This window comes from Phaseolus vulgaris, chromosome 9 (assembly GCF_051622355.1).
Source record: "Phaseolus vulgaris cultivar YP4 chromosome 9, ASM5162235v1, whole genome shotgun sequence".
Taxonomy (NCBI): domain Eukaryota; kingdom Viridiplantae; phylum Streptophyta; class Magnoliopsida; order Fabales; family Fabaceae; genus Phaseolus; species Phaseolus vulgaris.
The window spans coordinates 34,164,819-34,188,840 of record NC_143506.1 but is presented as its reverse complement, the minus strand read 5'-3'; the positions used below and the strand labels follow the sequence as shown (position 1 = coordinate 34,188,840).

General features: G+C 28.2%; 2 protein-coding genes across 3 annotated transcripts; both read right to left on the bottom strand.

Moving 5' to 3' along the window:
- Nucleotides 1-108: 108 nt before the first annotated feature.
- Nucleotides 109-8,837, bottom strand: LOC137822748 (CBL-interacting serine/threonine-protein kinase 23). 2 transcript variants are annotated; one of them, XM_068627738.2, is made up of 15 exons: nt 7,921-8,837; nt 4,011-4,073; nt 3,816-3,887; nt 3,608-3,715; nt 3,291-3,371; nt 3,158-3,211; nt 2,945-3,070; nt 2,321-2,410; nt 2,060-2,179; nt 1,841-1,966; nt 1,466-1,582; nt 1,271-1,327; nt 1,090-1,164; nt 934-1,006; nt 109-420 (listed from the first exon to the last, which is right to left on the bottom strand). In XM_068627738.2, the coding sequence occupies exons 1-15, from the start codon at nt 8,110-8,112 to the stop codon at nt 401-403; spliced, it is 1,374 nt and encodes a 457-aa protein (XP_068483839.2). In that variant the 5' UTR covers nt 8,113-8,837; the 3' UTR covers nt 109-400. The 2 variants fall into 2 exon arrangements, with proteins under 2 accessions (XP_068483839.2, XP_068483840.2); XM_068627739.2 differs by having other exon boundaries at nt 109-555; nt 7,921-8,750.
- A 6,909-nt stretch (nt 8,838-15,746) lies between these two features.
- LOC150025276 (potassium transporter 5-like) lies at nt 15,747-19,575 on the bottom strand. Its single transcript, XM_090295901.1, has 9 exons — nt 19,444-19,575; nt 19,137-19,362; nt 18,824-19,072; nt 18,694-18,735; nt 17,732-17,992; nt 17,604-17,656; nt 17,376-17,490; nt 17,008-17,262; nt 15,747-16,847 (listed from the first exon to the last, which is right to left on the bottom strand). The coding sequence occupies exons 1-9, from the start codon at nt 19,465-19,467 to the stop codon at nt 15,832-15,834; spliced, it is 2,241 nt and encodes a 746-aa protein (XP_090152027.1). The 5' UTR covers nt 19,468-19,575; the 3' UTR covers nt 15,747-15,831.
- Nucleotides 19,576-24,022: the final 4,447 nt, after the last annotated feature.

Below are 24,022 nucleotides of genomic sequence, written 5' to 3'. Positions count from 1 at the left end.
TAATATAAGAGACTTCTCTTGCAGAAACTCCATAAGTCGTTCACACAAGCAATTGGTCATGTAAACAAATACCAGTAATCTTTCGTTGGCCTAGATTTCGCCTTTGCATTTGTGAAAGCACAAAAAAAGTCATCGATATATGGTTCAAATAAAAGCTAATTTACATAAGCAAATCGTCATTTAAACAAACATTAGAAATCTTTAGCAAGCTTAGTTTTCCCTTTTGCACTTATAAAGTTTGTAACAGCACAAAAATCAAAGTTACTGATATGCAATTCAAATAAAGGGAATTTTTACTGATGAGGAGAAGAGTCCATCACAGAATCCTCCAATGAGCACCCTTACCTAATAACACAACTACTGAATGTACTTCGTACGGAGATGAAATTTTGGTTGATAATTATTTTGATGGATTGGCATCTGGTCATAGAAATTGAAAATGATATTACATAACAAGTCCAAATTAATGGGGGAAAAACCATTGCAGAAAACAAGAACTATGAAACTTATTTGTATAACTCCAAATCAGGAATCGACTTCACCATAAGGCCGAATCTACAAGTCAATGATTCGACCATCGGTTAAGTGGCTAAACCAGAAAACTCAAATATTATTTAGTATATTTTGAAACCCTTTCATATATTTTTATCAGCCAAAACAAACTTATAAACTTCATACTAGCCTTTCGGCAACTCGAACAAATTAATAGCAGACAAAAATAATCACTGATCAGCAATATTAACCTCCTCCCATCATTTGAAACATGCTAATAATAATATTTACGAAACCACAAATAATGAAACATTACCAAAGAATCGAACAAAGATATACAAAAACGATCAAATCAACATGTCACCCCACTAATAATAATTAGTAAAATTGCTAAAATCCTAATTGTGTCAACTCAAATATCAAGATTGATAGAAAACTAACCATGTTTTCCTTCATCGATAGGCTCTGCTTTCCAAACAATATCTTTCAGCCCAGTAGCAAGATTCTTGTAGAACTACAAAGAAAGACAACTTAGTCCAAGCTAATGAAAATGAAAATTTGTTTTACATTAACTCATATTTCGTGCATTAAACTTACCTTGTGAAATTCCAGAGTATCTCCTTCAGACTTACGCAGCTCAACCATGTATAGCGAAGGGGCTACCTCTAAGATCTGAGAAGCGACACTTAAAGCATTAGAAATAGTCACGAGTCCAGAGTACAATCAAATTAATATGAAGGCCATCCATGTCATGAAAGAATACTTTGAAAACATATACCTCAGTGGCTACAGATAGATGACCTTTCCGCCCAGTCTTTTCCCCTTGAATCTTTAACTGAGGTGCAGAATAAGATAAACAATCAGAATGGGGAACTTATTGTCAAGTCATTAGTTCTAGAAAGTAAAAATTAGCTTCGATGTGTGTATCAAGTTATTAGCTAAATAGACAAGTCATACAGTATACATTTTTTACCTTACAGTTGTTCTTCTTAACATCAAAACCTAGGGGTCCTGCAGCTTCCTCAATTTTTGAAATTATTTCATCTGCTGAACATTTGGACGTGAATCGTGTTTCCCTTTTAACAAGTCCCTAAAAAATACAACTAGCCTTAACCATTATATTTAAGAACTTGCATGCTTGATTCAGCAACTTATAATAAACAAATAGCATAACATGATGGTACGTGAAACAGAAAATAAAAGTAAATGAAAATAGTACTTGTGATCCCTCACAGGACAATTCTTTTTATTTCTTTTTATTTTTTTATATTCCAAGTCAGGTTTCTATGATGCCAAGTTGCAATAAGAAAAATGTATACAAATCATTTACTTATCAAGATACACATACCATTTGCTTCTCAAATAGACTACTAAGGTTGAGACCTTGAGATTTAGATATAAGCTCAAAGGCATTCATTGTCACTGGTGCTGCATGCCCCTCTTCACGCCTCTCAACTACAAGATTTTGCGAATCCTGTGTACCGCAGTCAATATTGAGATAGAGGTCAGAATCCAAGTTTTGGTGAACAAAATTTAATCAGGCTTCACATCAAAACCAAAGACTTACCATAGATTCGCTGAAAATAGAATTTACATCATCAAGACTAACACTATCCTGTTCAAATACGGGAGGCTTATATCCCTTCTTGAACCAATCATTCTCAATGACCTCAGCAATTGTAATCCTCTGTTACGTATCATTAAAATAAAAACAGATAAAGGTTGTTTTACTTATTTGGTAAGATGGAGGGAAAAATAAGAATATTTGTAAAACACCAGCTTAGTAGCAGATCATAAGTAAATAAGCAAAGAAAACAAAAGGGCATACAGTGGCAGGATTTGGATCAAGTATTCTGTTGATTAGTTTCTTGGCACTTGAAGAGAACCATGGAGGACTCGTGAACTCAGCCTTGTAAATCTGTCACAGGAAATAGGAAAAACAAAATAGACGAAAAAGAAACACATGAGGACTGTCATGAAACAGAAAACATATATGAACAGCACAATTTACTTTACATTTTTTCAGAACAGGCTTCAACTTAGTAATTTCCGCAGTAATCCGCAGGTTTGTAGAAAACATAGTAGGACTAGTAGTTGGCGTTAACAAAAAATGCTAAGTTCATTTTAATTCACAAAAGTCAATATGGTGAGTTTTCTATACAGCTTCACGACATTAAATAAATCATGCTAATTACTGAATTCATAGAAGGTACCTCATTTATCAAAGAAAACAAACTAGAATAATGAGCACACATGCATTGTAAGAATTCCTTTAGTAATTAGTTCATAAACTGCTTCAACTCTTACTGATTCTAATCACAAAGATTATAATGATAATACATGTTTGAGAAAAATCAGGTTGTTATGCTCTCAAACAGAAACATCAGAATAATATGAATCGGGTTCAGTCAGGTGAACAAAAAGAAATGGATATGGAGTCAATCAAAATCACCTTTTTATATAAAGCCGTTAGATTGGTTTCTTCAAAGGGCAGATAGCCTGCCATTAAAACAAAGAGAATAACACCACATGACCATAGATCTGCCTTTGCACCATCATAACCTTTGTTGTGAATCACCTAGATGATAAGGAAGTAGTGATAAAAGAAAAAAAATAAAAGTTTATGAGATAAAATGTAATGGTAACAAGCAGCAAAAGCTGATACCTCTGGAGCAACATAATTTGGCGTACCGCATGTTGTGTGAAGTAGCCCATCTTCCTATTATCAATAAGATAATCAGTTTCCAATTAGACGTAATTATATTATCACTTTTTTCAAAATTAGTGAATGTCCTCACCCGAACTTGTTGAGGCAATGCACTCAATCCAAAATCTGATACTTTAAGCACTCCATTAGCATCCAGCAACAAATTCTCAGGCTTTAGCAGATAAAACAAAGGAACATGTTAATTTTTTATTTTTATTCCCTCCTACCCTCTCTTCACAACACACAGTCACACTCCCGTGGTTGAGTAAATACATCCCTTCTTTTAAATATAAATTCTTTCACTGAATATTCTCTGATCAGAAATCCATATTTTTTAGCCCTGCACCAGCACTCCCTCTTTGAAAAGGGATTCAAAGGAAAAATGTGAAGAGTGCAAGAGTTACAGACCTTTAAGTCTCTATGAAAAACACCTCTACTATGACAATAATCCACAGCACATATAAGCTGTTGAAAATATTTTCTTGCTCCATCTTCTTTCAACCTCCCGCTGCGTGCCTGGCTCAAGTTAATAGCAACAAAAACACAAATAAAGATCGAGATAATACGAAGGACTCAGACCTTCAGAAGCTTACAGTAAAGACAAAAACTGTCTTACAATTTTATCAAACAACTCTCCACCAGTCACGAATTCCAATACAATGTATATCTTTGTTTTGCTAGCCATTACCTACGCAAGGATTAGTCATTTATAATGAAGTTAGGAAAGACTGAAAGATAGGGAAAATATGAGAACAGAAATAATTATACAAAATGTCATGTATTTGGATGCAATCATTTACTGCCTTCTAACCTCATACATACGTATGACATTTGGGTGTCTAATAAGTTTCATTGTTGATATTTCTCGTTTTATCTGCATATAAGGGAACAGTGGAAAATGTCAGGAAAGACTAGAGTAACTATACTAAAAGAAAACACTAAAAACTGTAACATAAATAAGTTGTTCACAACAGGACCTATTATGGTCAAGCTACTTATTTTGGCTTCAAAATACCTCTACAAAGACGTCTTTTGGGATTGAGGTTAGGACTCTGTAATCTCAGAGTTTAGGTACTGATCAAACTATTTACGTCAGAAACTGAATTCTAAGAGTAGAATCTCCTAGCTTAAGCGTGGAGAGACTCACCAGTAATGTTAAGAGTTAAAATTTTACCTCAAAACTTGTTTTCTAATATTACACAAAACAGAGTATAAAAATTAAATCATGACCTGTATAATTTTTACCACAACACTTGAATTTTAATTATGTTAGCAAAACAACAGTTTTGGTTGAGTTTGAATTCATAGTAAAAATCTTTTTCAGAGTTCTGCTTTCATTCTCTTAAAGTAGTTCTGCAGTGACCAAAGAATCTCTTTCGAGTTTAGCTTACACTTAATCTTCCGAGAGAGAGTACGATTAGAAATATCCATAAACTAGTTAGTAACTTCATTTCAGTAACTTTTTGTAAAATATCTCAAAATATCTCAAACGAGTTTAATTTCTTTTTACCTACTATTATCTATTTTTAATTTTACAAAGACAAGATGCTTAGTATTTATTGAATTATTTTTAATTTTTTATATAGTTCAAATTAGAATATATGAAACATTACAAATTGATGTAACCAATGTTTTATTACATAATGTTATGTAAAGACTATACAATAAAAATTGGAAAAGAAAATTCAATGTAACAATATTTTAAATTGAGAAATAAAAATTTAAACTTATAAAAATAAATAAAAATTTAATTTAATTACTACTTATTAGATCAACTAATTTAAATAAGATGTCTTGTCTAAATAATATATATATATATAACTTTTAAAAAATAAATAGAAGCATTAAAAAGTTTAATAAAAAAATAATTATTTTTAAAAAAATCTAAATTTCTAATTATATTTTATAATATATTTTTGTTTGAAAAATTTATATTTTATTTATATAATAAATTTATGCAGTTTATATCATTTTATATTTATCAATTACTTTATGATTTAATTCTATCAAACACTTCTAAATTAATGAATTAACTTATTATTTCAAAATTTATAAATTACTAATTTATTAACTAAGAATTAACTTATCAGCTAGAAACTAAGGTATTGGTCAAAGTGAAATTATAAAGCCAAACACATCCATAATCAATAATTTCACACCTTTGACTTGTCTTATTATATTATATAACTAATCATCAGTATTTCTGTAGGTATCTATTCCCTTTGTCTCAAGGATTTTTCTTTAGGTTAGAACTGTTATATTGAAAATAAAAGAAGAGAGAAAGAAATAAAGTGAAAAATAACTCTAACAAAATGAAAATATAAAGAAATATTTAAAAAATTATAAGACCCACACAAAAATTCAAAACCAGAACACAAATTCAAAAATAAATAGGAGTATGCCTTAATCCACTAAGTTCTTTTCATAACTATGTAATATACAATATTTTAAATTATTTAAAAATATAATAATTTTTTATAATTATATTTTTAGATAATTAATTAAAGTAAAACATATTAAAATCATAAACAAAATAAATAAATTAAATTAAGTTAAATTTTAATAATTTTAAAGTATTTTATTTTAATAAATTATTATTTATTTATTAAATTTCATAATAATTTATTTTAATTCTAATTTATATTTTAAAAAATAATTTTTACATCAAATTATTTTTAAAAATTTATTTTATTAACTATTTTTAAAAAATATATTAATATAAAAAATATTTTATTACATCAATCTCTCTTCCTTTCTTTTCTTTTTTCACGGGAAACCTATTTTTTTTAAAAGGTAGAATTGGTTTCTATAAAATTAATTAAAATTAGTATGATTTAAATTATTTAGACACATACTATTTACTTTTGAATGATTTTATTGAAAATTAGGCTAAACAATATATTAAATTTTATTGAATTTTTTTACTTTTGTGTAAATCATGGAATGTTTTGAAAGAGGAAAAAACTAGGAAAATACTATCTTATTTGGTTATCGGCTTTCCCCATACACCTAGTAACGGCACACTCGACAAACTCCACTTTTTAGTATCTGTTGATTTGACATGCACATTCTAACCCAATTTCTTACGCTTCTAAAAATCTAAAAACCAACAACTCAAAACAAACGTGATAATCCTATGGCCATTTCCAGAGACCAAAAATGCATTGCAAACTCTAACAACAACAAAAGTGATTAAAACACTTAGGTAAAATGATGTAATCCGTAATATACTAATAAGGATTGAGAAAATCTTTAACCCCATTGAAAAGTTTAATATATGAATATTCTAAAAAAGTATTTTCTTTTTTTTAAACTATATTCAAAATTAAATGAAATATGAATTTAATAAAAAAATTGTATTAAATAAAAATTAAAGAAATTAAAAAATTATAGATTATCATTATAACAATGGTATAACCAATCATCAGAAAAACTCAAAACTAAAATATTTCAAGCTTCCTTTTGGATCAGTCTTCATTGCAAAGTGATTCAATAAAAGTTAATATTTGTCATTAATTTGATTGTAGATAATAGGTTCTGGTGTGAACAATGTATATAATAAAGTTATTTCTATAAAATAATAAAATAATTTGGATAGTATAATATTTATACCCATCCCATTACTGATTAGATAATTAAATTCGTTAGTATGCACTAAAAATACTCATCACCAATTTGGTTATAGAGGTATACTTTTATGTAGAAAAGTTAAAATGTTTGAAATAAAAAGTTTAAAAAAAAAAGTTAAAATGTTTGAAGAGTTAGTTATAAATAAAGGTCATTTTTATGTAAAAAGGTTAAAATGTACGAAGAGACCTATATTTTCTGTATATTTTAATAATTATCTTAATTATATAATTTACAATTAATTGATATAATCTACAACATGTTCTCAAATTCAATAAAATATTACTAGTAGCTAATCCATAATACAAATTTATATTTTGGATTAATGTAATTTGAACATGTTTTTTTTTTAAATATAAGTAATTTAAAAATCAAAATTATAATTTTGGAACCTTTTCTACGTTGATAGAATGTAGAAGTACTTTAAAAAAAACATTCAAAATTATTTCATAATCTGAATAGTTTTGGAACTATGTGATCGAAATGTTGTTTTTTAAATTGTGTTCCAGATTACATCATATAGCAGTTTTTTCTGAATTTGAAAAATATTTTGAGATTATATAATCTAAAAACCTTTTCTGATTTCTAAAAACTCTTTAGAATTATGTAATACACAATGTATTTTTTTTATTAAAGATAAAAAAACGTATTTTCAGTTAAAGTATGAGTGTCACAACAACCCATAGAGGTGGAGGTGCAGCAAGAAGCAGCACATAAATCAACAGATTCAAAATTCGTGATTTTTTTTTTATCAATTTAAAAAAAAATTATTTATTTTCCTTTCAATTTTTAAAAAATAATCTATTACAATTGGTTGCTTCTATAAGAAAAAAAAAATCCTTTTTATAATTGGTTGCTTCTATAAAAACAATAAAAAATTGTAAATGTAGTTTGAGAGTTCCGCGTTATAAGCCCCTCAAAGTTAGCGAGTTGAATAAAGAGAGCTTGCAAACCGCAAACTTTACAAACCATTTTTTGTTCTATATAAACCTATCATTTTTTAAATATATATATAACACTCTTTAGAACACGGTAATTAATAAGAAAGATGTAATTAGTAATTAGTAATTAGTAATTAGGATAATTAGTTGTACCTGGTCAATCATCTTGTGCTTGAGAAGTTTCTCCTTGTCGAGAATCTTGATGGCGACGTTCTCCCCGCTTTCCACGTGCCTAGCGAACTTTACCTTGGCGAAATTGCCCTCGCCCAGGGTCCGACCCAACTCGTACTTCCCTACACGGGTCCTACTGCTCCCGCTGCTGCTCTGACCCGACCGTGACGTCATTTCTCTGTTTCTCCTGTGTCTTTCTCTCCCTGCAACAATCCTTCTTCTCTCTCCTCTCCTTCTCTCCCTTCTAATATCAACTCCTCTTCTTCTTCAGTGGCTGCCACACGCGAGACTTCGTCACCTTCATCTTCCCTGTCCCTTTCTCTTCGCAATCAACCGGAGAAACCGTTGGATCTGACAAATTCAATCGCGGCGGTTCAAGAGGAAAGAGGTCGGTGAGTCGTTGACCGTTGGATCGAAGGAGGACTCCATTATTTGCAGAGAATCTGAGGAACGCAAAATTTCGGAGAGAAAGACGAAAATCAAATGAAGCTTCCGGGGAAACCAGAAGCCTTTGGTTAAATATTTTCTCTCTCGCTGATAAGGAAACGAATCGGAGATTGGATTTCGATTTTTTTTTTTTCGTTTGTGTTTGGTTTGGCCGGTTTGAATCTGAAGAAGAAAAGAATGAATGTAGGTGAAGAGTAAAAGAAGCGGTGAAGGAATGCGCTAACTAGGGAGGGTTCTTTCTGTGTTATTCAATGAATGATTTAATTTTGTATTTTGTTTATATCAATGTTTAATTCAAAGGAATAGACTTTTAGTTTACGTACTACCAAAATTGAGGCTAAGTAAATAATGAATAATATAATGTTGAATGACTACAAATTTTGGAGATCTATTATTTTGGCCATCTATTGTCTAAAATGTGTGATTTCACTTGTGGATCATGATGTAAAACCAATCATGCCATACATTTAGAATTTCCACCTTTAAATATAGTAATCTATTATCTTAATCTTGGGTAAACAAATTTGTCCTTTAAATACATTGTCTTCTTTGTTTTTGTTAAAAACAAAATATTATGCTAGATATCATTATTAAAAATATTTTAATAAGATGACTGACATCTTGTTTGGTGTATTTAAAACATTTTATAGAATCATTCCGTCCAAATCACAATATAAATGTCAAATGCAATATTCCTGATTACAAGTGCTGACGCAATATTTCTGATTACGCTATAAATATTCTCTGATTATATCACATAAATGTCCTAATTTATTTGCCTAATATCCTTTATGATATTATATAAATGTTCCAATTATATTACATGATATTCAAATTAATTTTATGTAAAGTTACCATAATATGACACATTGATGTCAGAGTAAAGAATCCAAGCCCATAAAGGCTTATAAATAGACAACCACCCACATGGAGTATCAAAATTTGCATCTTTGCAATATATTCCACTATATACACTATATTTGTGCTCTCACTCGCTTGAGCGTCAAAGTGTAATCGTAGGAGCCCCTCGTCCTTAGAAGATTGGTTTGCTACAGCCTGGAGGCAGTTACCAGCGCCTCATCCACTTGGCCAACCAAGTACCAGAAGAAAAATTGAGAAGAGCTCATCCATAATCTAATCGACTTCGAACTAGCAAGAACAGTTTTAAATGTAACAATAAGGTTTTATTGATTAACAACTTGAAAAATTCAAGGAGCTCAAACATATGAATTGATTGTAGAAATAAGAAACAACCTCATAATTAAATAACTAATTTACCATTACAATTTATACAATTTTAATTACATTATAATTCAACAATTTTTATTTTTTTTACATTACGGAAAAAATCAATTAGCGTAATTATTATATATGCTATTATAATTATTATATAAATTTTAAATTATTATTTGAATATTTTATTATTATTTTCAATTATTATTTATCAATCTATTTTTAAAATTATGGTTGACAATTATTATATCACTTTATATATATATATATATAATAGAAATAAAGAGCATGGAAGCCAAGTCTATTAAGTAATCAAGCAAGCTTTAACAATTACATAGTCAAGTATTATTGCTGATTATTATTATACTTAATAATATGATTTTTAATATTAATACAATTAATAATATAAAAATAATTAATATTATTCTATCTTTTATATTATTAATTTCAATAATATTATTATTATCATTAAAATTAATAACATTATTAATTTTAATAATAATACTATTCATAATACTAATATCATTATTATTATTATATATTATTAAATACTATTAAATATTATTAAAATTTATTAAATATTATTAAGCATTGTACATATTATTAAATGTTATTAGTATTATAAATAGTATTAATATTATAAATAAGATAAATATTAATATTACTATTTTTATTAATATTATTTACACTAATAAAAAATAATATCATTAATACTATTTATATTAGTAATATTATTCATATTATAAACATCATTAATATTATTATTTTTATTATTATTATCAATATTATTAGTGTTATTATATTAATATTATTAATTTTATAATGTTAGTTAATAATATACATACCTATTAGTTACATTATTATTTATATTATTTATTATTATCGTTTATGATATTGTTTATGATTTTATAATTATTTATATTATGATAATATTTTAATCTTACATATATATATATTATTAATATTATTTATATTATTAAAAATTTTAAAATTATTAAGATTATTTATATTCTTCATATTATTAATATTGTTAATAAAAATATTTATATTAATAATTAATAATAATATTGAATTTATTTTAGGTATAAATTTGTGGGTAAAAATTGTGGATAATATAAAATTTACCTACGGATAGAGATTTGTGAGTAGTAATATGTAGGTAAAGCCGAATTTACTTACAAATTGAGATTTGTGGGTAATATCCGTAAATAATGCTAAATTTACTTACAAATCCATGTTTGTGAGTAAAAATTCTTCGATAAATCAATTTTTTTTTTGTAGTAGTAGCTTTTTGGTGGGGCAGGATTTTGAGTCTCACATGTAGTTCAATAGGATGTAAAAAGAATTGGAACACATTTGACTAAGATAAAAAATAAATTGGAACAATAAAGATTAAATATTTATATTTTTCCTTTTTTCTAGCAATGGAAGAAAAAATTATAGTGTTCTCATAGGTGTGGTTATGGCAAAAAGGTATAGACAATTTCTAGGGTTTTGTTGTCATAATTGTGCATAAAGTAGTGAAATGGAGATTTCATTACGAAAAAGTAATACAAAAATTAAAAAAAATAAGAGGAAATTATCAAGGAAGAAAGGGATGAAGATAGAGAAATGTGAGTATGAAACCAGGACTTGCTTCTTTTGATGTGTTTTATAGTGAATATGTAATCTATCATACAAGACATCATACTTATATAAAATAAACTCAATGTGGTCATTATTGATAAGGAAACAAAGAATGACTATGGATTGACACATTTGTGTACCATTAGTAAAAAAACAATACATCATTCATTTGTTCATTTTTTAAAATTACAAATTACTTCTTTAACAACCCAGTGATATATAAACAAAACATCATACTTATATAAACTAGACGATCAATATGGTCATTGTTGATAAGGAAACAAAGAATGACAATGATTTGGCACATTTGTATACTATTGGTCAAAAACACTACATCATTCATTTGTTACTTTTCTAAATTACAATTAATTCTTTAACTTTTTCATGCATTTTTTTCATTTTTTTTCTTGTTTAACTGAACCAAATAATAATAATAATTTATGAAAATATATGACACTTATCAAATAATTATAAAAATTATCTTACTTTATTTAATTTTTTTAAAACTTATTAGTATTTTAATCTGCACATTAAATATAGTAAATATTTGTATATCATTATTAATTATTATATACTTATTAAAATACTTTTTTACACCATTAATTATATTTTTATCTCATCATTTTTTTTTCTTTTTTATATTAATTAGTATCTTTCTTGATTATTTTCTTATGAAAAAAATAAATAAGTTGTCACATAGAAAGAGGCTATTATTGAGAAAACGTAAAAAAAAATAGTATGGTCATGTTTGGGAAATTTTGTACACAACATGGCTCTCTCAAGAATGCATGTATTCAAGACTCATTATTTACCAAATATTAGTTGTTTGATAGATGAAACTTCAAGAAGTGAATTATTGTGAAGGCATTGATTAAAACGAAATTTGGATACCCAAGTGAGATGATGGTAAAAAATCATTCTTGGTCAAAACAACAAACTTTTGTTATTAGGTGATGTTATCTGGATTAAAAAACATAAGTACCTATTAATTGTTAATTTATAAAACATTTAACAAAACCTATTTATTGCTTTTGATTCAAGCATATGCTTACATTCAAAATTGTAAAGCAATTCAAAAGCTTGAGCGGTGTCTAAAGGATCTTAGTCCTAATGATCGTAGGGCATACATTGTTAAACATATACAACCAATCGGTCGATAATCAAAGAAGGATAAGAAGTCACTTCGTACCTCTAAGCACCTAATAGTCACATCTAAACTCTTTTAAAATAAAGCTTCATCGAGGCTGGGAGGCAAGTGTACCAGTCGGGGCTGAATAAACCACATCACTCGGCATCATTGACCTTCCCACCGAGTGGCCAACCACAATAAAGAATAAATTGAAAAATAAATGACAAGTAAGGAAATACTCTATAAATCAGTAACCTCCCTATAAATTCAGGCCACACCTGCCAAATCTGGGTGACACCCCGAGAAATCAACTAATTATTGAAGATATGCACCAAATACAACCTAGGAATCAAATGACCCATTACCAAACACTATAAATAAGACTTTTACAAAGGAATAAGGTATGCTTTGATCAATTACATCATACACTCTTAATACAAACTACTTACTTGATCGTCGGAGAACCTTCCGCAAGTTAACTCCCAACCAAGCACCAAGGAGGAGTGACTGAGTAACAAAGAACAAGTACGAGAAGAGTAAGGAGGAGCGATCGAGACACCAACGACAATTGTTACTGCCAATTCTAGTTTCAGGTACTATTTAGGTCCCTTTTGTCTATACAAGTACAATTGGCGCCCACTGTGGACCGAGATAGAGTCAAAGCAAGCAACACATAGTTTCGACAAGACAGATGATGAACGACAGGATGCCAGAAGCTGACCAGATGGCTTATGCTCCAAAGTTTACAAAAAGATGAATGGGAGGAGATCAACTAAAACTCTATAAATAGAGGATGACCCCCCAAAATAAGATAAGTATTATTTTATGCAATACATACTACACTGATATATTTTATGCTCTTACCCACCTGATCATTGGAGTATTGGCAACAGGTGAAACCCCTCTCATCTCATTATGACTTCCCCACATCTAGGAAGTTTTTAATTATGACAAAATTTTGAACACCATTCGCTCAAGGAAGTTTTGTCTTAACATCTAACAACTCTTCAGCCAAGATAACTTGCTTAACAATTAGCAGGCCTTGTCAAACAAACAAGACGCTACATGCAACTCTTCGACCAAGGAAGCTTGCTTAACAATTAACAGTTCTTGCCGAACGAACGAGACACTACATGCAACTCTTCGTCCAAGGCATCTTGCTTAACAATTAGCATCCCTTGCCAAACGAACGAGACATTACATGCAAATACTCAGCCAAGGCACCTTGCTTAACAATTAGCAACCCTTGCCGAACGAACGAGACATTAAATGCAACTCTTCGGCCAAGGAAACTTGTTTAACAATTAACATCTCTTGTCGAACGAATGTGGCACTACATGCAACTCTTTGACCAAAACAACATGCTTAACAATCAGAAACCCTTCTCGATTGAACTCTTCAACCAAGGTAGTTTGCTTAACAATCAGCAGCCCTTCTTGAACGAAATCTTCAACCGAGGCAACTTGCTTAACAATCAACAAGCCTTTTCGAACGAATGCGTAATGCGCCAATACAATTAAGGAAGTTTTACCTTAAAACAACATTCCCTACCAATACCCTAAACCTACACCCTTCGGCTAAGGAAGCTTTTCTCCCAAAGAAATCCCTCCCAAACAGTTAAAATAAAGTTTGTTTAGATTAAGGAAATTGTCTTGAAACGACAATCCTTAATGCCCGATCGGTGTTCAACCTATCTAAAGTTCAACACAACTTATTTAAATCATATTGATTCAAGCATACACTTGACATTCAAAATTGTAAAGAAATTCAAAAGTCTGAGCGACGTCCAAAGGATCTTAGTCCTAACTATCGTTCGACATACATTGTTAAAAATGTACAAGTATAAATAGAGGAATCCAAACAACTAAAAAGATAAAAATCAATAAGGTCAATCAGTCTGCAAACAAAGAAGGACAAGAAGTCACTATACCTCGAAGCACCCAATAGTCACATCTCGACTCTTCTAAAATAAAGACGCATCGGACAAGGTAGCTTGATTAACAATTAGCGGTCCTTATTGAATGAATGAGACACTACATACATAGTAACTTGGGAGACACAAACCAAATCCTTTTTCCTCTTGCAGATATTGTTTTAGAGATTTAACAAATCCCCGCCCATTCTTTGCGTTTGTGTGAGGTAAGGTAACCTTCAGCAAACATTCCTTCAGTTGTGTGTTTGGCTCATATAATGTAATTAAAGTCTTTAAAAAGTACTCATAATTTATCATTTATTTTGTCTCAGATTCAATGAAGAAGCATTGGAGTTGCTCGGATCAGCAGTGTCAAGCTAGCACAATAATGATCTCACATTAAAATTTAAACCATTCATTCTAAATTAAATAAAGACATTTAATCCCTATATTAATTTATTATGTTACTGCCGGATATGGAACACCGAACATGTAAAAGAGTTGTCCAAATATTTAAGCTTTTATATATTTTTTAAAAATCATTACATTTATAATCTTATATATATGTTATCTCTTGTATTTAGTGATCGTGTTGAGATTTGGAAGAGTTAAAAAAGTGGATGAGTAAAGACTTTTTTTTTTATAATGCGTAATTAAGAAGTAACATGATTTGGTCAGATACAAAATAAAACCAAGGTGGATATATATATTGTTTGGAAGATGATTCACACTCCTTACACTAAAAACACATAATTAAATTAATATTTCAATTATATTTTGTTTAAATTTAAAATATTATTATATTATTTTTAGGGGTTGTCAAATGAAAGTATTTTATTATCACTAAAAAAATGTTGTATACGGTGTCAATGATTTTCATATAAACTGACGCTTATGAAAGTCACAATATACGTCTGTGATGGTTTTCCAAACCATCATAGAATTTACTGGTCATAGAGTTTAATATGACAGTCTTACGTTACTCCTTGCAACACCCGTCACTTTAACACTTTGTTTAAAGTCGCAATTTTTATATGTAATTAGTGTCAGTCATAATTGTTGCAATTTAATTTATTGAAAAAGATTTTAGCGCAAAACACAACAGATGTAAAAGTCATTATATAAGATATGATGTGACATGGTTAATTGTCAGTATTATAATAAAATTATAAAAATAATACGTCAGTTACAACTAACGTAATTTTAATTCTAAATAAATAGAATTTAGTCACCACTTTTTATAATCTGGTTTGATAATTAAACTAAACAATATATTTTCATAATAAAAAGTAAAATACTAATAAAATGAAATAGTATATAAAGTTATAAACATCCTTTCGTTGCATTGAAAATTAAAACACACATAATTGTTCAAAAGTTGATACATAATTGAAATTAAAACACAGAAATTCAAAAGTTGATACATAATTTATAATTGTTCAAAAGTTAATTCATAATTAAAAATTAAAACAAACTATTACAACATGTTCATGGTTTCAAAGAGTTTTTTCCATTGCGGTTAGGGAGTGATGACAGGAATGACGTGTCATATTTCGTATGTCATTCCCACCTTGAGAAGTCTTTTACGTGGGATTGCCATGGAATTCTGACCTTGCCTAAAGTTCTTTCGGAAGAAACTGTACACATAATTCACAACAATCTTATTGAAGATGGAGGAGTTTGGGTGAGCCACAACCTCTGCTTCTGCCAGCATATACACTACGCCTTTCTCCAATGCTCTGTCTATGAATTTGAGTTCCTCTTCAGCTCCATGGATGGGTGAATTGGCGGCACTCCCTCCCAAAGACCGAATGGAGTTGGATGAGGGTGATGCTGATTGATTTTGGATTATTTTGTTGGAGGAATGATGTGCTTCCGTCTTATCACTACTCTCAACAACAGTTGCTTGTTCAGTTGCATTTTCACTTACCTCCACCTCCGTTGTAGAGTAGTTTTGTTCTTGAACGTATGCCTTCAGACTCTGTATCAATTGCGACTCAAACTCCATAGGATCCCCAAGCACGTCATTGTAACCATGCCTCACAACACACCGAAATACTTTGTACTCTCTTGGCTCCACTTGTCGAAACAAGAACCTCTCCTCCGATGCAACATTGCTCACCGGAATAGCCTTAATGGAAACAAACACAACAATTGAGTGGATGGACGGAATGCTACCTATGAGGTGTGAGAATATGGGAGGAATGCCTTGCACTAGCTCAGAATACATGAGTCCCATTCCTGGCACTCGTCTTATGTTTGGGTTGTTTGCAACTTCATTCAAATACGCATTCGATATCTTGTTTTTCAATTCAAACATGTATCTTTCTTTGTGCACATAATGCCAGATTCCCATCACCATAGTCAAGAAAAAAGCTAATACAATTGGAAGATACCCTCCTCTTGTGAATTTGGTTAGTTGAGATGAGAAATAAACTATTTCAATGAAACCAAATCCGAAGAAGAACAAAGCCACACGCCAGAGACTCTTTTTCCATATAACAAGCATTATGAGTGAAACTAGAGTTGTTGTGATCATCATATCACCAATCACTGCAATCCCTGAACATATTCAAACAAACATGCATATAGGTAAGTATTACTTCGAGAAGTGATACTTTGGCAACCATAAGAGTTATATATAGAATTTTTGATGTGATTGATTAAGATATAAATATATATAATAACATACATAAGAAGAAGAACTAGCATGAATAGTTACCATATGCATGACTAATTTTGTCTGTGGTCTTGAAGGCAGCACAAACCAAAATACATGCGAACATGAACATGTAGTTCATCTCAGGAATATAAACCTGACCCTTATGTTTGACGGAAGTGTGCACCACCTTAACTCTTGGGAAACAACCTAGACTTAGGGCCTGAGATATAATGGAGAATGCTCCTGAAATCATTGCTTGGCTAGCTATAATGGAAGCAATAACAGCCACAACAAATGTTGGCCAATACAAGGGATCTGCATGTGATATATTCACAATTATAATTCACTCATAAGAAAATTTAATTGATTAATTGCGTTTATTTACAATGTGTTACTAAAATATGGAGTTTTAAAATTAAACAATTTACGTGGAACACAGGCATAAAAAGTATTAGCCACATTCTGAGGGAACTTCCGTAGATATGCTGCTTGACCGATATATGCAACCACTATTGCTGGATATGTAATGCAAGAAAAGCTAATCTGCAACACATTATTATATTGCACCATCAATTTAAGTGCAATTATTCAATCAATTACAGATGGAAACAATTCATGTGAAGAAATTGAGCACAAGAATAAATATATTTACTTACTTGAATGGATCTTACATCAAAGTGACCCAAGTCAGCAAACAAGGCTTCAGATCCTAAAATTACATGTATCTTTGTTATTTGATATAGTTTAATGAAGAAAGATTAAGAAGAGATGCTAATCTAATCACCTGTTATGCATAGAAAGACTCCACCAAGCGATAACCATCCATCCTTGCCATTTCGTTTGAAATAATCAAATATATATTTTGGATAAAAGGCACGTAATACTCTGATATCATATTTGAATAAATTGTAAAGCCCAATTCCACCGATGAAAAAAAACCACACCAAAATTATTGGAGCGAATACGATTCCCACTTTATCGGTACCAAATCGTTGTGCGAAAAATAAGATTACCAAAATTGCTACTGTGATTCCTACAACAGCATCTGAAGAAATAAAAATACAAAGTTGAGATATATGTAGAAAGAAATTGCGTGAAAACTCTATGGATTATAATAATGTGGTACATCTGAACACACAAATAATATCATTTTAAGTCATCATATACATGACTATGAGCAAATTTTTATACTAGTTCAGCTGAAAAATTGGACATAAATAAGAGTTATTAGTGTTTGAATCCTTTAAACGTATACAGCTTCTATGATATGAAAATGTATTAGAAATTTTAGAAAAAAACTTAAATTTATCCACGGATCACATTATATAACTAAATTCAACATTATTATAGATTATAGATTGTTATACCCACAAATATGAATTCGTAAAAATTCAGCAACTACGTAATATTACTCACAGATGTCATTGTATTTAAACTTAACATTACACACCAATTTTACCAATTAATTTATATCTATAAATAAATAAATTCAACCATATTAATAATATTTATAATATTAATAACATCAACAATATTTTTCTAATATTAATAACATTAACAAGTAATAACATTAATAACCATATTAATAATATTAATAACATTAATAGTATTAATAATAACATTAATAGTATTATTAATAATATTATTAATAATATTATTAATAATATTATTAATATTATTAATAATATTAATAATATTATTAAGATTGAGATGAAAAAGAATAATGTGAAGGCATGGATGACTAACCTTGACCTAAGGATTTACTGATCCCACTTACTGCTGAAAGTACTGCACATGTACCAAGCAATATAATAATATAATATGAGATGAGAGGAGCTTAATTGTGTGGTAAATTTGATATGAGAAATGGAGGAACCTGATATTGATGGAGTAAGAATTCCGTCTCCTATGACCATTGAAGTTCCCACAATGGCAAGAAAGAGAAGCCCAACTCGTGAAACAAGACTGCCTTCAAGCTTCTGCTTCAATTTATGGACCCATTTTACTTGACTGGATGGCGTTTCAAGTCTGTAGTTAGAAAGCTCCCTGTCCTCTGGTTGTTCATTTGGAATCAAACTCATCTTCATATGTCTACATATCAACGAATACAGTGCAAAAGCTCCACCTGTGTTGGGATCATCATCAAACATTTCAAATCTCATTAGAAGAAGAAGAAGAATGGTACGTACCGTTGCCATTATCGTTGGCCCAGAGTACGATGAAGACGTATTTGAGGAAAGGTAGGAGGGTGATGGTGTAGATGATGAGGGACAAGACACCAAGAATATCATCCTCATGCTTGATGATTCCATTGGTGAAGATGCTGGAAAAGACGTAAAGTGGTGATGTACCAATATCACCATACACAACCCCTATGCTTTGAAATGCTAAGCATAGGGTTGTCCTCCAACCCATCTGTTCAAACCCCACCAATAATGTATAAATCACTAAATCTATTCATTTATATCACATTCTCTATATCAACTCAGATTATACCTCGTAAGAATTTTGTGCAACCATTGAAACTCTTCCAGCCTCTAAATTCAGAGAATCTACTCGCTTCAGTTTTGACCATGATACCTTTCGCTCTTTCAGCTTCGCCTTCCTCTCTGCATCTGCTCTTCCACCACTCTCCGCCGCCACCTCCTCCTCCTCCTCCTCCCTCCTCATCTTCTTTCCGTACGCTTCTCCCTCTGCTCCAGACATCTTCACACTCACCTTCTCTTCGATATATTCTTCTCTTCCTTTGCTTTAGGTTTTATAGACACACAAGTCAGATCTTCATAACCTCACACGGACTAAAAATATAATTAAATTAAAAATATAAAACACCAACACTATATATATATATATATATATATATATATAAATAACCATAAGTAATTATATATACTATAAATATTTATCTTACCTTACACTGATATACACTAATACTTGTATGACATCAACATGAATACATAAGATACCTATTATTTATATACGGAAACACAAATCTATATCTATTAATTATGTAATTATAAATTATATAAATTGACAATAAAGATTATTTGTACATGTATGTTTTATGTTTTAAATTTTTTAGTAGAAAGATGTTTCTCATAATTGGTTCAAAAGAATTTGTTCTTTATTTTTACAATCATAATAAAAATTTATACAATAAATTTGAGTTTTTAAAAAATTAATATATTTCTCATTAAATTATGTTAGAATCGTGCTAGAACTATCAGACATTCAGCAAATATTTTTTGAATTTGACATTTCACTTATACCTATCTTACAAGTGTCTTACAAGTGTGGTACGAGTGTCAATGTCTGTCTGATATGTGTGTCCGATTTATTTAAAATTATTTTATATGTTTTTAGTTTTAATATGATCACTATAAAAATATTATTTTTAATATTTTATTTTTTAAATTAAAATTTGATCTTATTTTAAAATATTAATCTAATAAAAAAAAAGAATGAAATGGCAGTGTTATTGTTAGTCAAAATAAAAAATAATAAATGAATATGTATTTCAGAATTTCCCAATTCAAAATGTAGTGTGTTCATTTATTTTTCCGTTCTCTTTCTCTATTCAGCGTTGTTCAAATGCGGAAGCGAAGATCATCAAGCGTGCTTCATTTACTCTTTATCATCAGTAAAATAATATATTATTAATAACATTAGTAATATTAATAAACTAACCATATTAATAACATTAATAATATTAATAACGTTAATAATTTTAGTTGACTTTTTATTAAATTCTGGAAAGCATTTAAAATCAATGAAGTTAGTATTCAATTAATTTATTTTAATTTCAAATAAAAGAAATCAATATTTGTTTGAAATAAGAATAAAAGAAAATATTAATTATTAATTATTTTAATTATATATATAGATATATTAAATATCATAAAATTATTTACACTAATATATTTTTATGTGTAACATATATTTTTATCATATTTAATTTTATCTTAATTTTTTAAATATTTTTTGTTTAAAGTAAATATTACATTAATAATATTAATAACATTATTAATTTATACATACTTATACATTTATACCTATATATAAAAATTCTTTTCTTTAACTGTTTTCAATTTTATTTTATCTGTATATCAATATTTAATTTTATTTTGAGTATTGTCATTTTTTATTTTTCCTAAAACATTTAATATATTTAGAAGGATGGTTTTGAATTGAAAGAACAGTTTTGAGTTTTGAGAGAAACATAATCATTTTATCCTTAAAATACTATTTAATATTAATTTAACTTTAGAAAATAATATACTTAAAAATATTTGAATACAGTGTATTTGATTAAACATACTTATATTATTGCCATTATAAATTTATAATTTATTTTAATAAATACTAATACACATGATACAATTTTTTATTTTTAGTGCACCTAGTACAAAATGCAGATATATAATTTAATATTTAAAAATACAAAAACACATAAATTTATGATGAGTTAGAATGTTAGAATATAAATTTATAGTTCATTTTAATAAATACAAATACATAAAAATAAAAAATGCAGATATAATAAAAATAAAAAATGAAAATACTTAGTGATGATAAAAAAACGGATACACAACCTCAATACTTGAGTAAACGAATTTTGGTCAACACAATTTTTTTTTTTCCTATTTTACACATTTAATATATATATATATATATATATATATATATCCCATTTCTCATTTTATTATTTTCTTAAAAGAATATCTGGTCATTACCCTTATAAGAGAGCAGTTTTTATTTGATTTTTAAAATAAGTTGTGTCCACAATTTGTTTTTCAGTTATTTTATTTTAGATATTTGGTCAAGCTGCGGTGTTTATGATGTGGAACCGTTTTTAAGAATGACAGGGTAGTGGACAGTTTTATTTTGAAAACCGTTTTGCTTTTAAACTAAGGGACACACACAAAAAAATATAAAAAAAGGAACAGTTTTGAATAGGTATTGAATGGTTGTTTCTTAATTTACAAATTACAGTTTCACACTCATCAAATTCTCAAAGTTCTTTTTGTAGGTGAAGAAAAGAGAAATTGGCAAAAATGGGAGTGAGAATAGAGAATCCTAACAATAGTGAAAGATGAAAAGAACAGGAATGGATGATAACATGTTGGTCATGTTTGATGTCAGAAACTAATTAATGATGCTCACCATATGTGCTTTGAGTCCTTGATGATGTACGGTACTTTTTATTTATTTATTTAATAGTTATATTTGATTTTCTTAATGTTGTTTATCTATATTTTGATTTTTTTAAGTCAACAAATTATTATTTAACACTATAACAAACTTAATATAAAAAAGATCAATAAAATAAATAAAACAACAATGTAAAGGAATAATTAATACAAACGGTTTCAAATGGTTTGTTTTTTAATTTTTGAACAAAAGAAATGTTAAACTAATTATCATAAAACAAACCTATTATGCTTGTTTAAAAAAGGTTTTCAATAAATTTTTCTTTCCACTAACTTATATTAGTGTATGCTAGACCCTCTCATTAGAAAACAAAACCCTACATACTACTTTGAAACAAAATCAAAATCGATAAATTGTTAACTTCTTTTGTTCATTAAGAAAAAAAAAGCAACCTTAGAGAGATGTTTCCATTTTTTTTTTCATTTTCCCAATGAGTAATCTAAAGTCACTTAAGAAAACCCTAAACATCCACAACCAAAGTTTCTTTGATTGAATTAGCTAAAATGATAAGAAATTACTAAATGACAATCTATTTAAATCAAATTGGAAACTCATAACTAAATTAGATAACTGCTCCTTGTATTAAATAGAAAACTCCTCATTGTATTAAATGGAAAATTGTTCCTTATATTAAATAGAAAACTGTCTATTTAAACTGCGGGAAATTGTGGTACTTAGAGTACATTTTAAATATGTTTTAATAATTATTTTGCAAAATTTAGCTCAAAATTATTTATATTAAAATTAAAAAAATACAACTAAAATTAATCAATTCAATTTAGGATTACCAAGTTTATGACATAATAGTATGTGTATTTACATTTTTATTTTTATCATTTATATGTAATTATATTTAATATTAAAAATTAAATAAATAATTTTAATTATTTTTAATCACAATAAAAATTATATGAATATTATTTTTATTCTTATATACCACTACAAAAGAAAATCATTGAATAGAAACCAATTTTAGAAACAAAAAATAATTAGTTGTTATATTGACTAAATTAAAGATCGAGACTAAAAATTTTATTGTTTTATAAGTTAGTTTCTATTATTGATAAATAGTTTCTAGATTGATATCTAAATTAGCTACCATGATTTTTTTCTGCCAAATTTAGAATGTAAATAATTGATAGTTAAAACTTTGGTATTTAATTAAATACCAATTTAAAAACTATTTATCAATAATAGAAACTAATTTAGAAATCAATAATTTTTTTAATCTTTAAAATAGTCTCTAATTTAGTCAATATAACAACTAATTTTTTTTTCTCTAAAATTGGTTTTTATTGAATAATTTTATTGTATTATACATATTAATCTACTCTAATATCAAATATTGTTTTATATAATCAAAATATATAATTAGGTTAATTAGTTTATCTATTTGTATAAATTAATAATTAAATAATCATAACCATCTACTCCACACACATACATAAAGTCATAATTTTTTTAAAGAGAAGTTGTTAAGAATGATTTTATTATTTTTCATAACAATTTATAATTTTTTAAAACTATTATATTAATATCACATTGATTATATATATGATAATAACTTAATTATAATTATATATATTTAAATCTTAATTTATAATATTGATTTATTTATTACAATAAAGAAATTTATTATATAATAATAATTATAATTATTTAGTGAAATTTAACTTTAAAATTTATTCACACACACACACACACACATATATATATATATATATATATATATATATATAATATGATAATAATTTGTTGAATAGACTTATAAAATAGATATAATTTATACTTTTAGTTAGAAAAAAGAAGGGATTAACTCGTTTGTTATAATTTTTTAATAGAATAATTTATTTTTAATAAATAG

Bases quoted from the DNA above. Each gene is read 5' to 3' on its own strand.
- LOC137822748 (XM_068627738.2), bottom strand. From the start codon at position 8,112: ATGACGTCACGGTCGGGTCAGAGCAGCAGCGGGAGCAGTAGGACCCGT. The intron at 3,716-3,815 runs GTAAGACAGTTT...AACTTGAGCCAG, and splicing joins GAGAGTTGTTTGATAAAATT to GCACGCAGCGGGAGGTTGAA. The intron at 1,165-1,270 runs GTATATGTTTTC...GTCGCTTCTCAG, and splicing joins ATCTATCTGTAGCCACTGAG to ATCTTAGAGGTAGCCCCTTC.
- LOC150025276 (XM_090295901.1), bottom strand. From the start codon at position 19,467: ATGGTTGCACAAAATTCTTACGAG. The intron at 19,073-19,136 runs GTACGTACCATT...ATCCCAACACAG, and splicing joins GGCCAACGATAATGGCAACG to GTGGAGCTTTTGCACTGTAT. The intron at 16,848-17,007 runs GTAACTATTCAT...GAATATGTTCAG, and splicing joins CAAAATTAGTCATGCATATG to GGATTGCAGTGATTGGTGAT.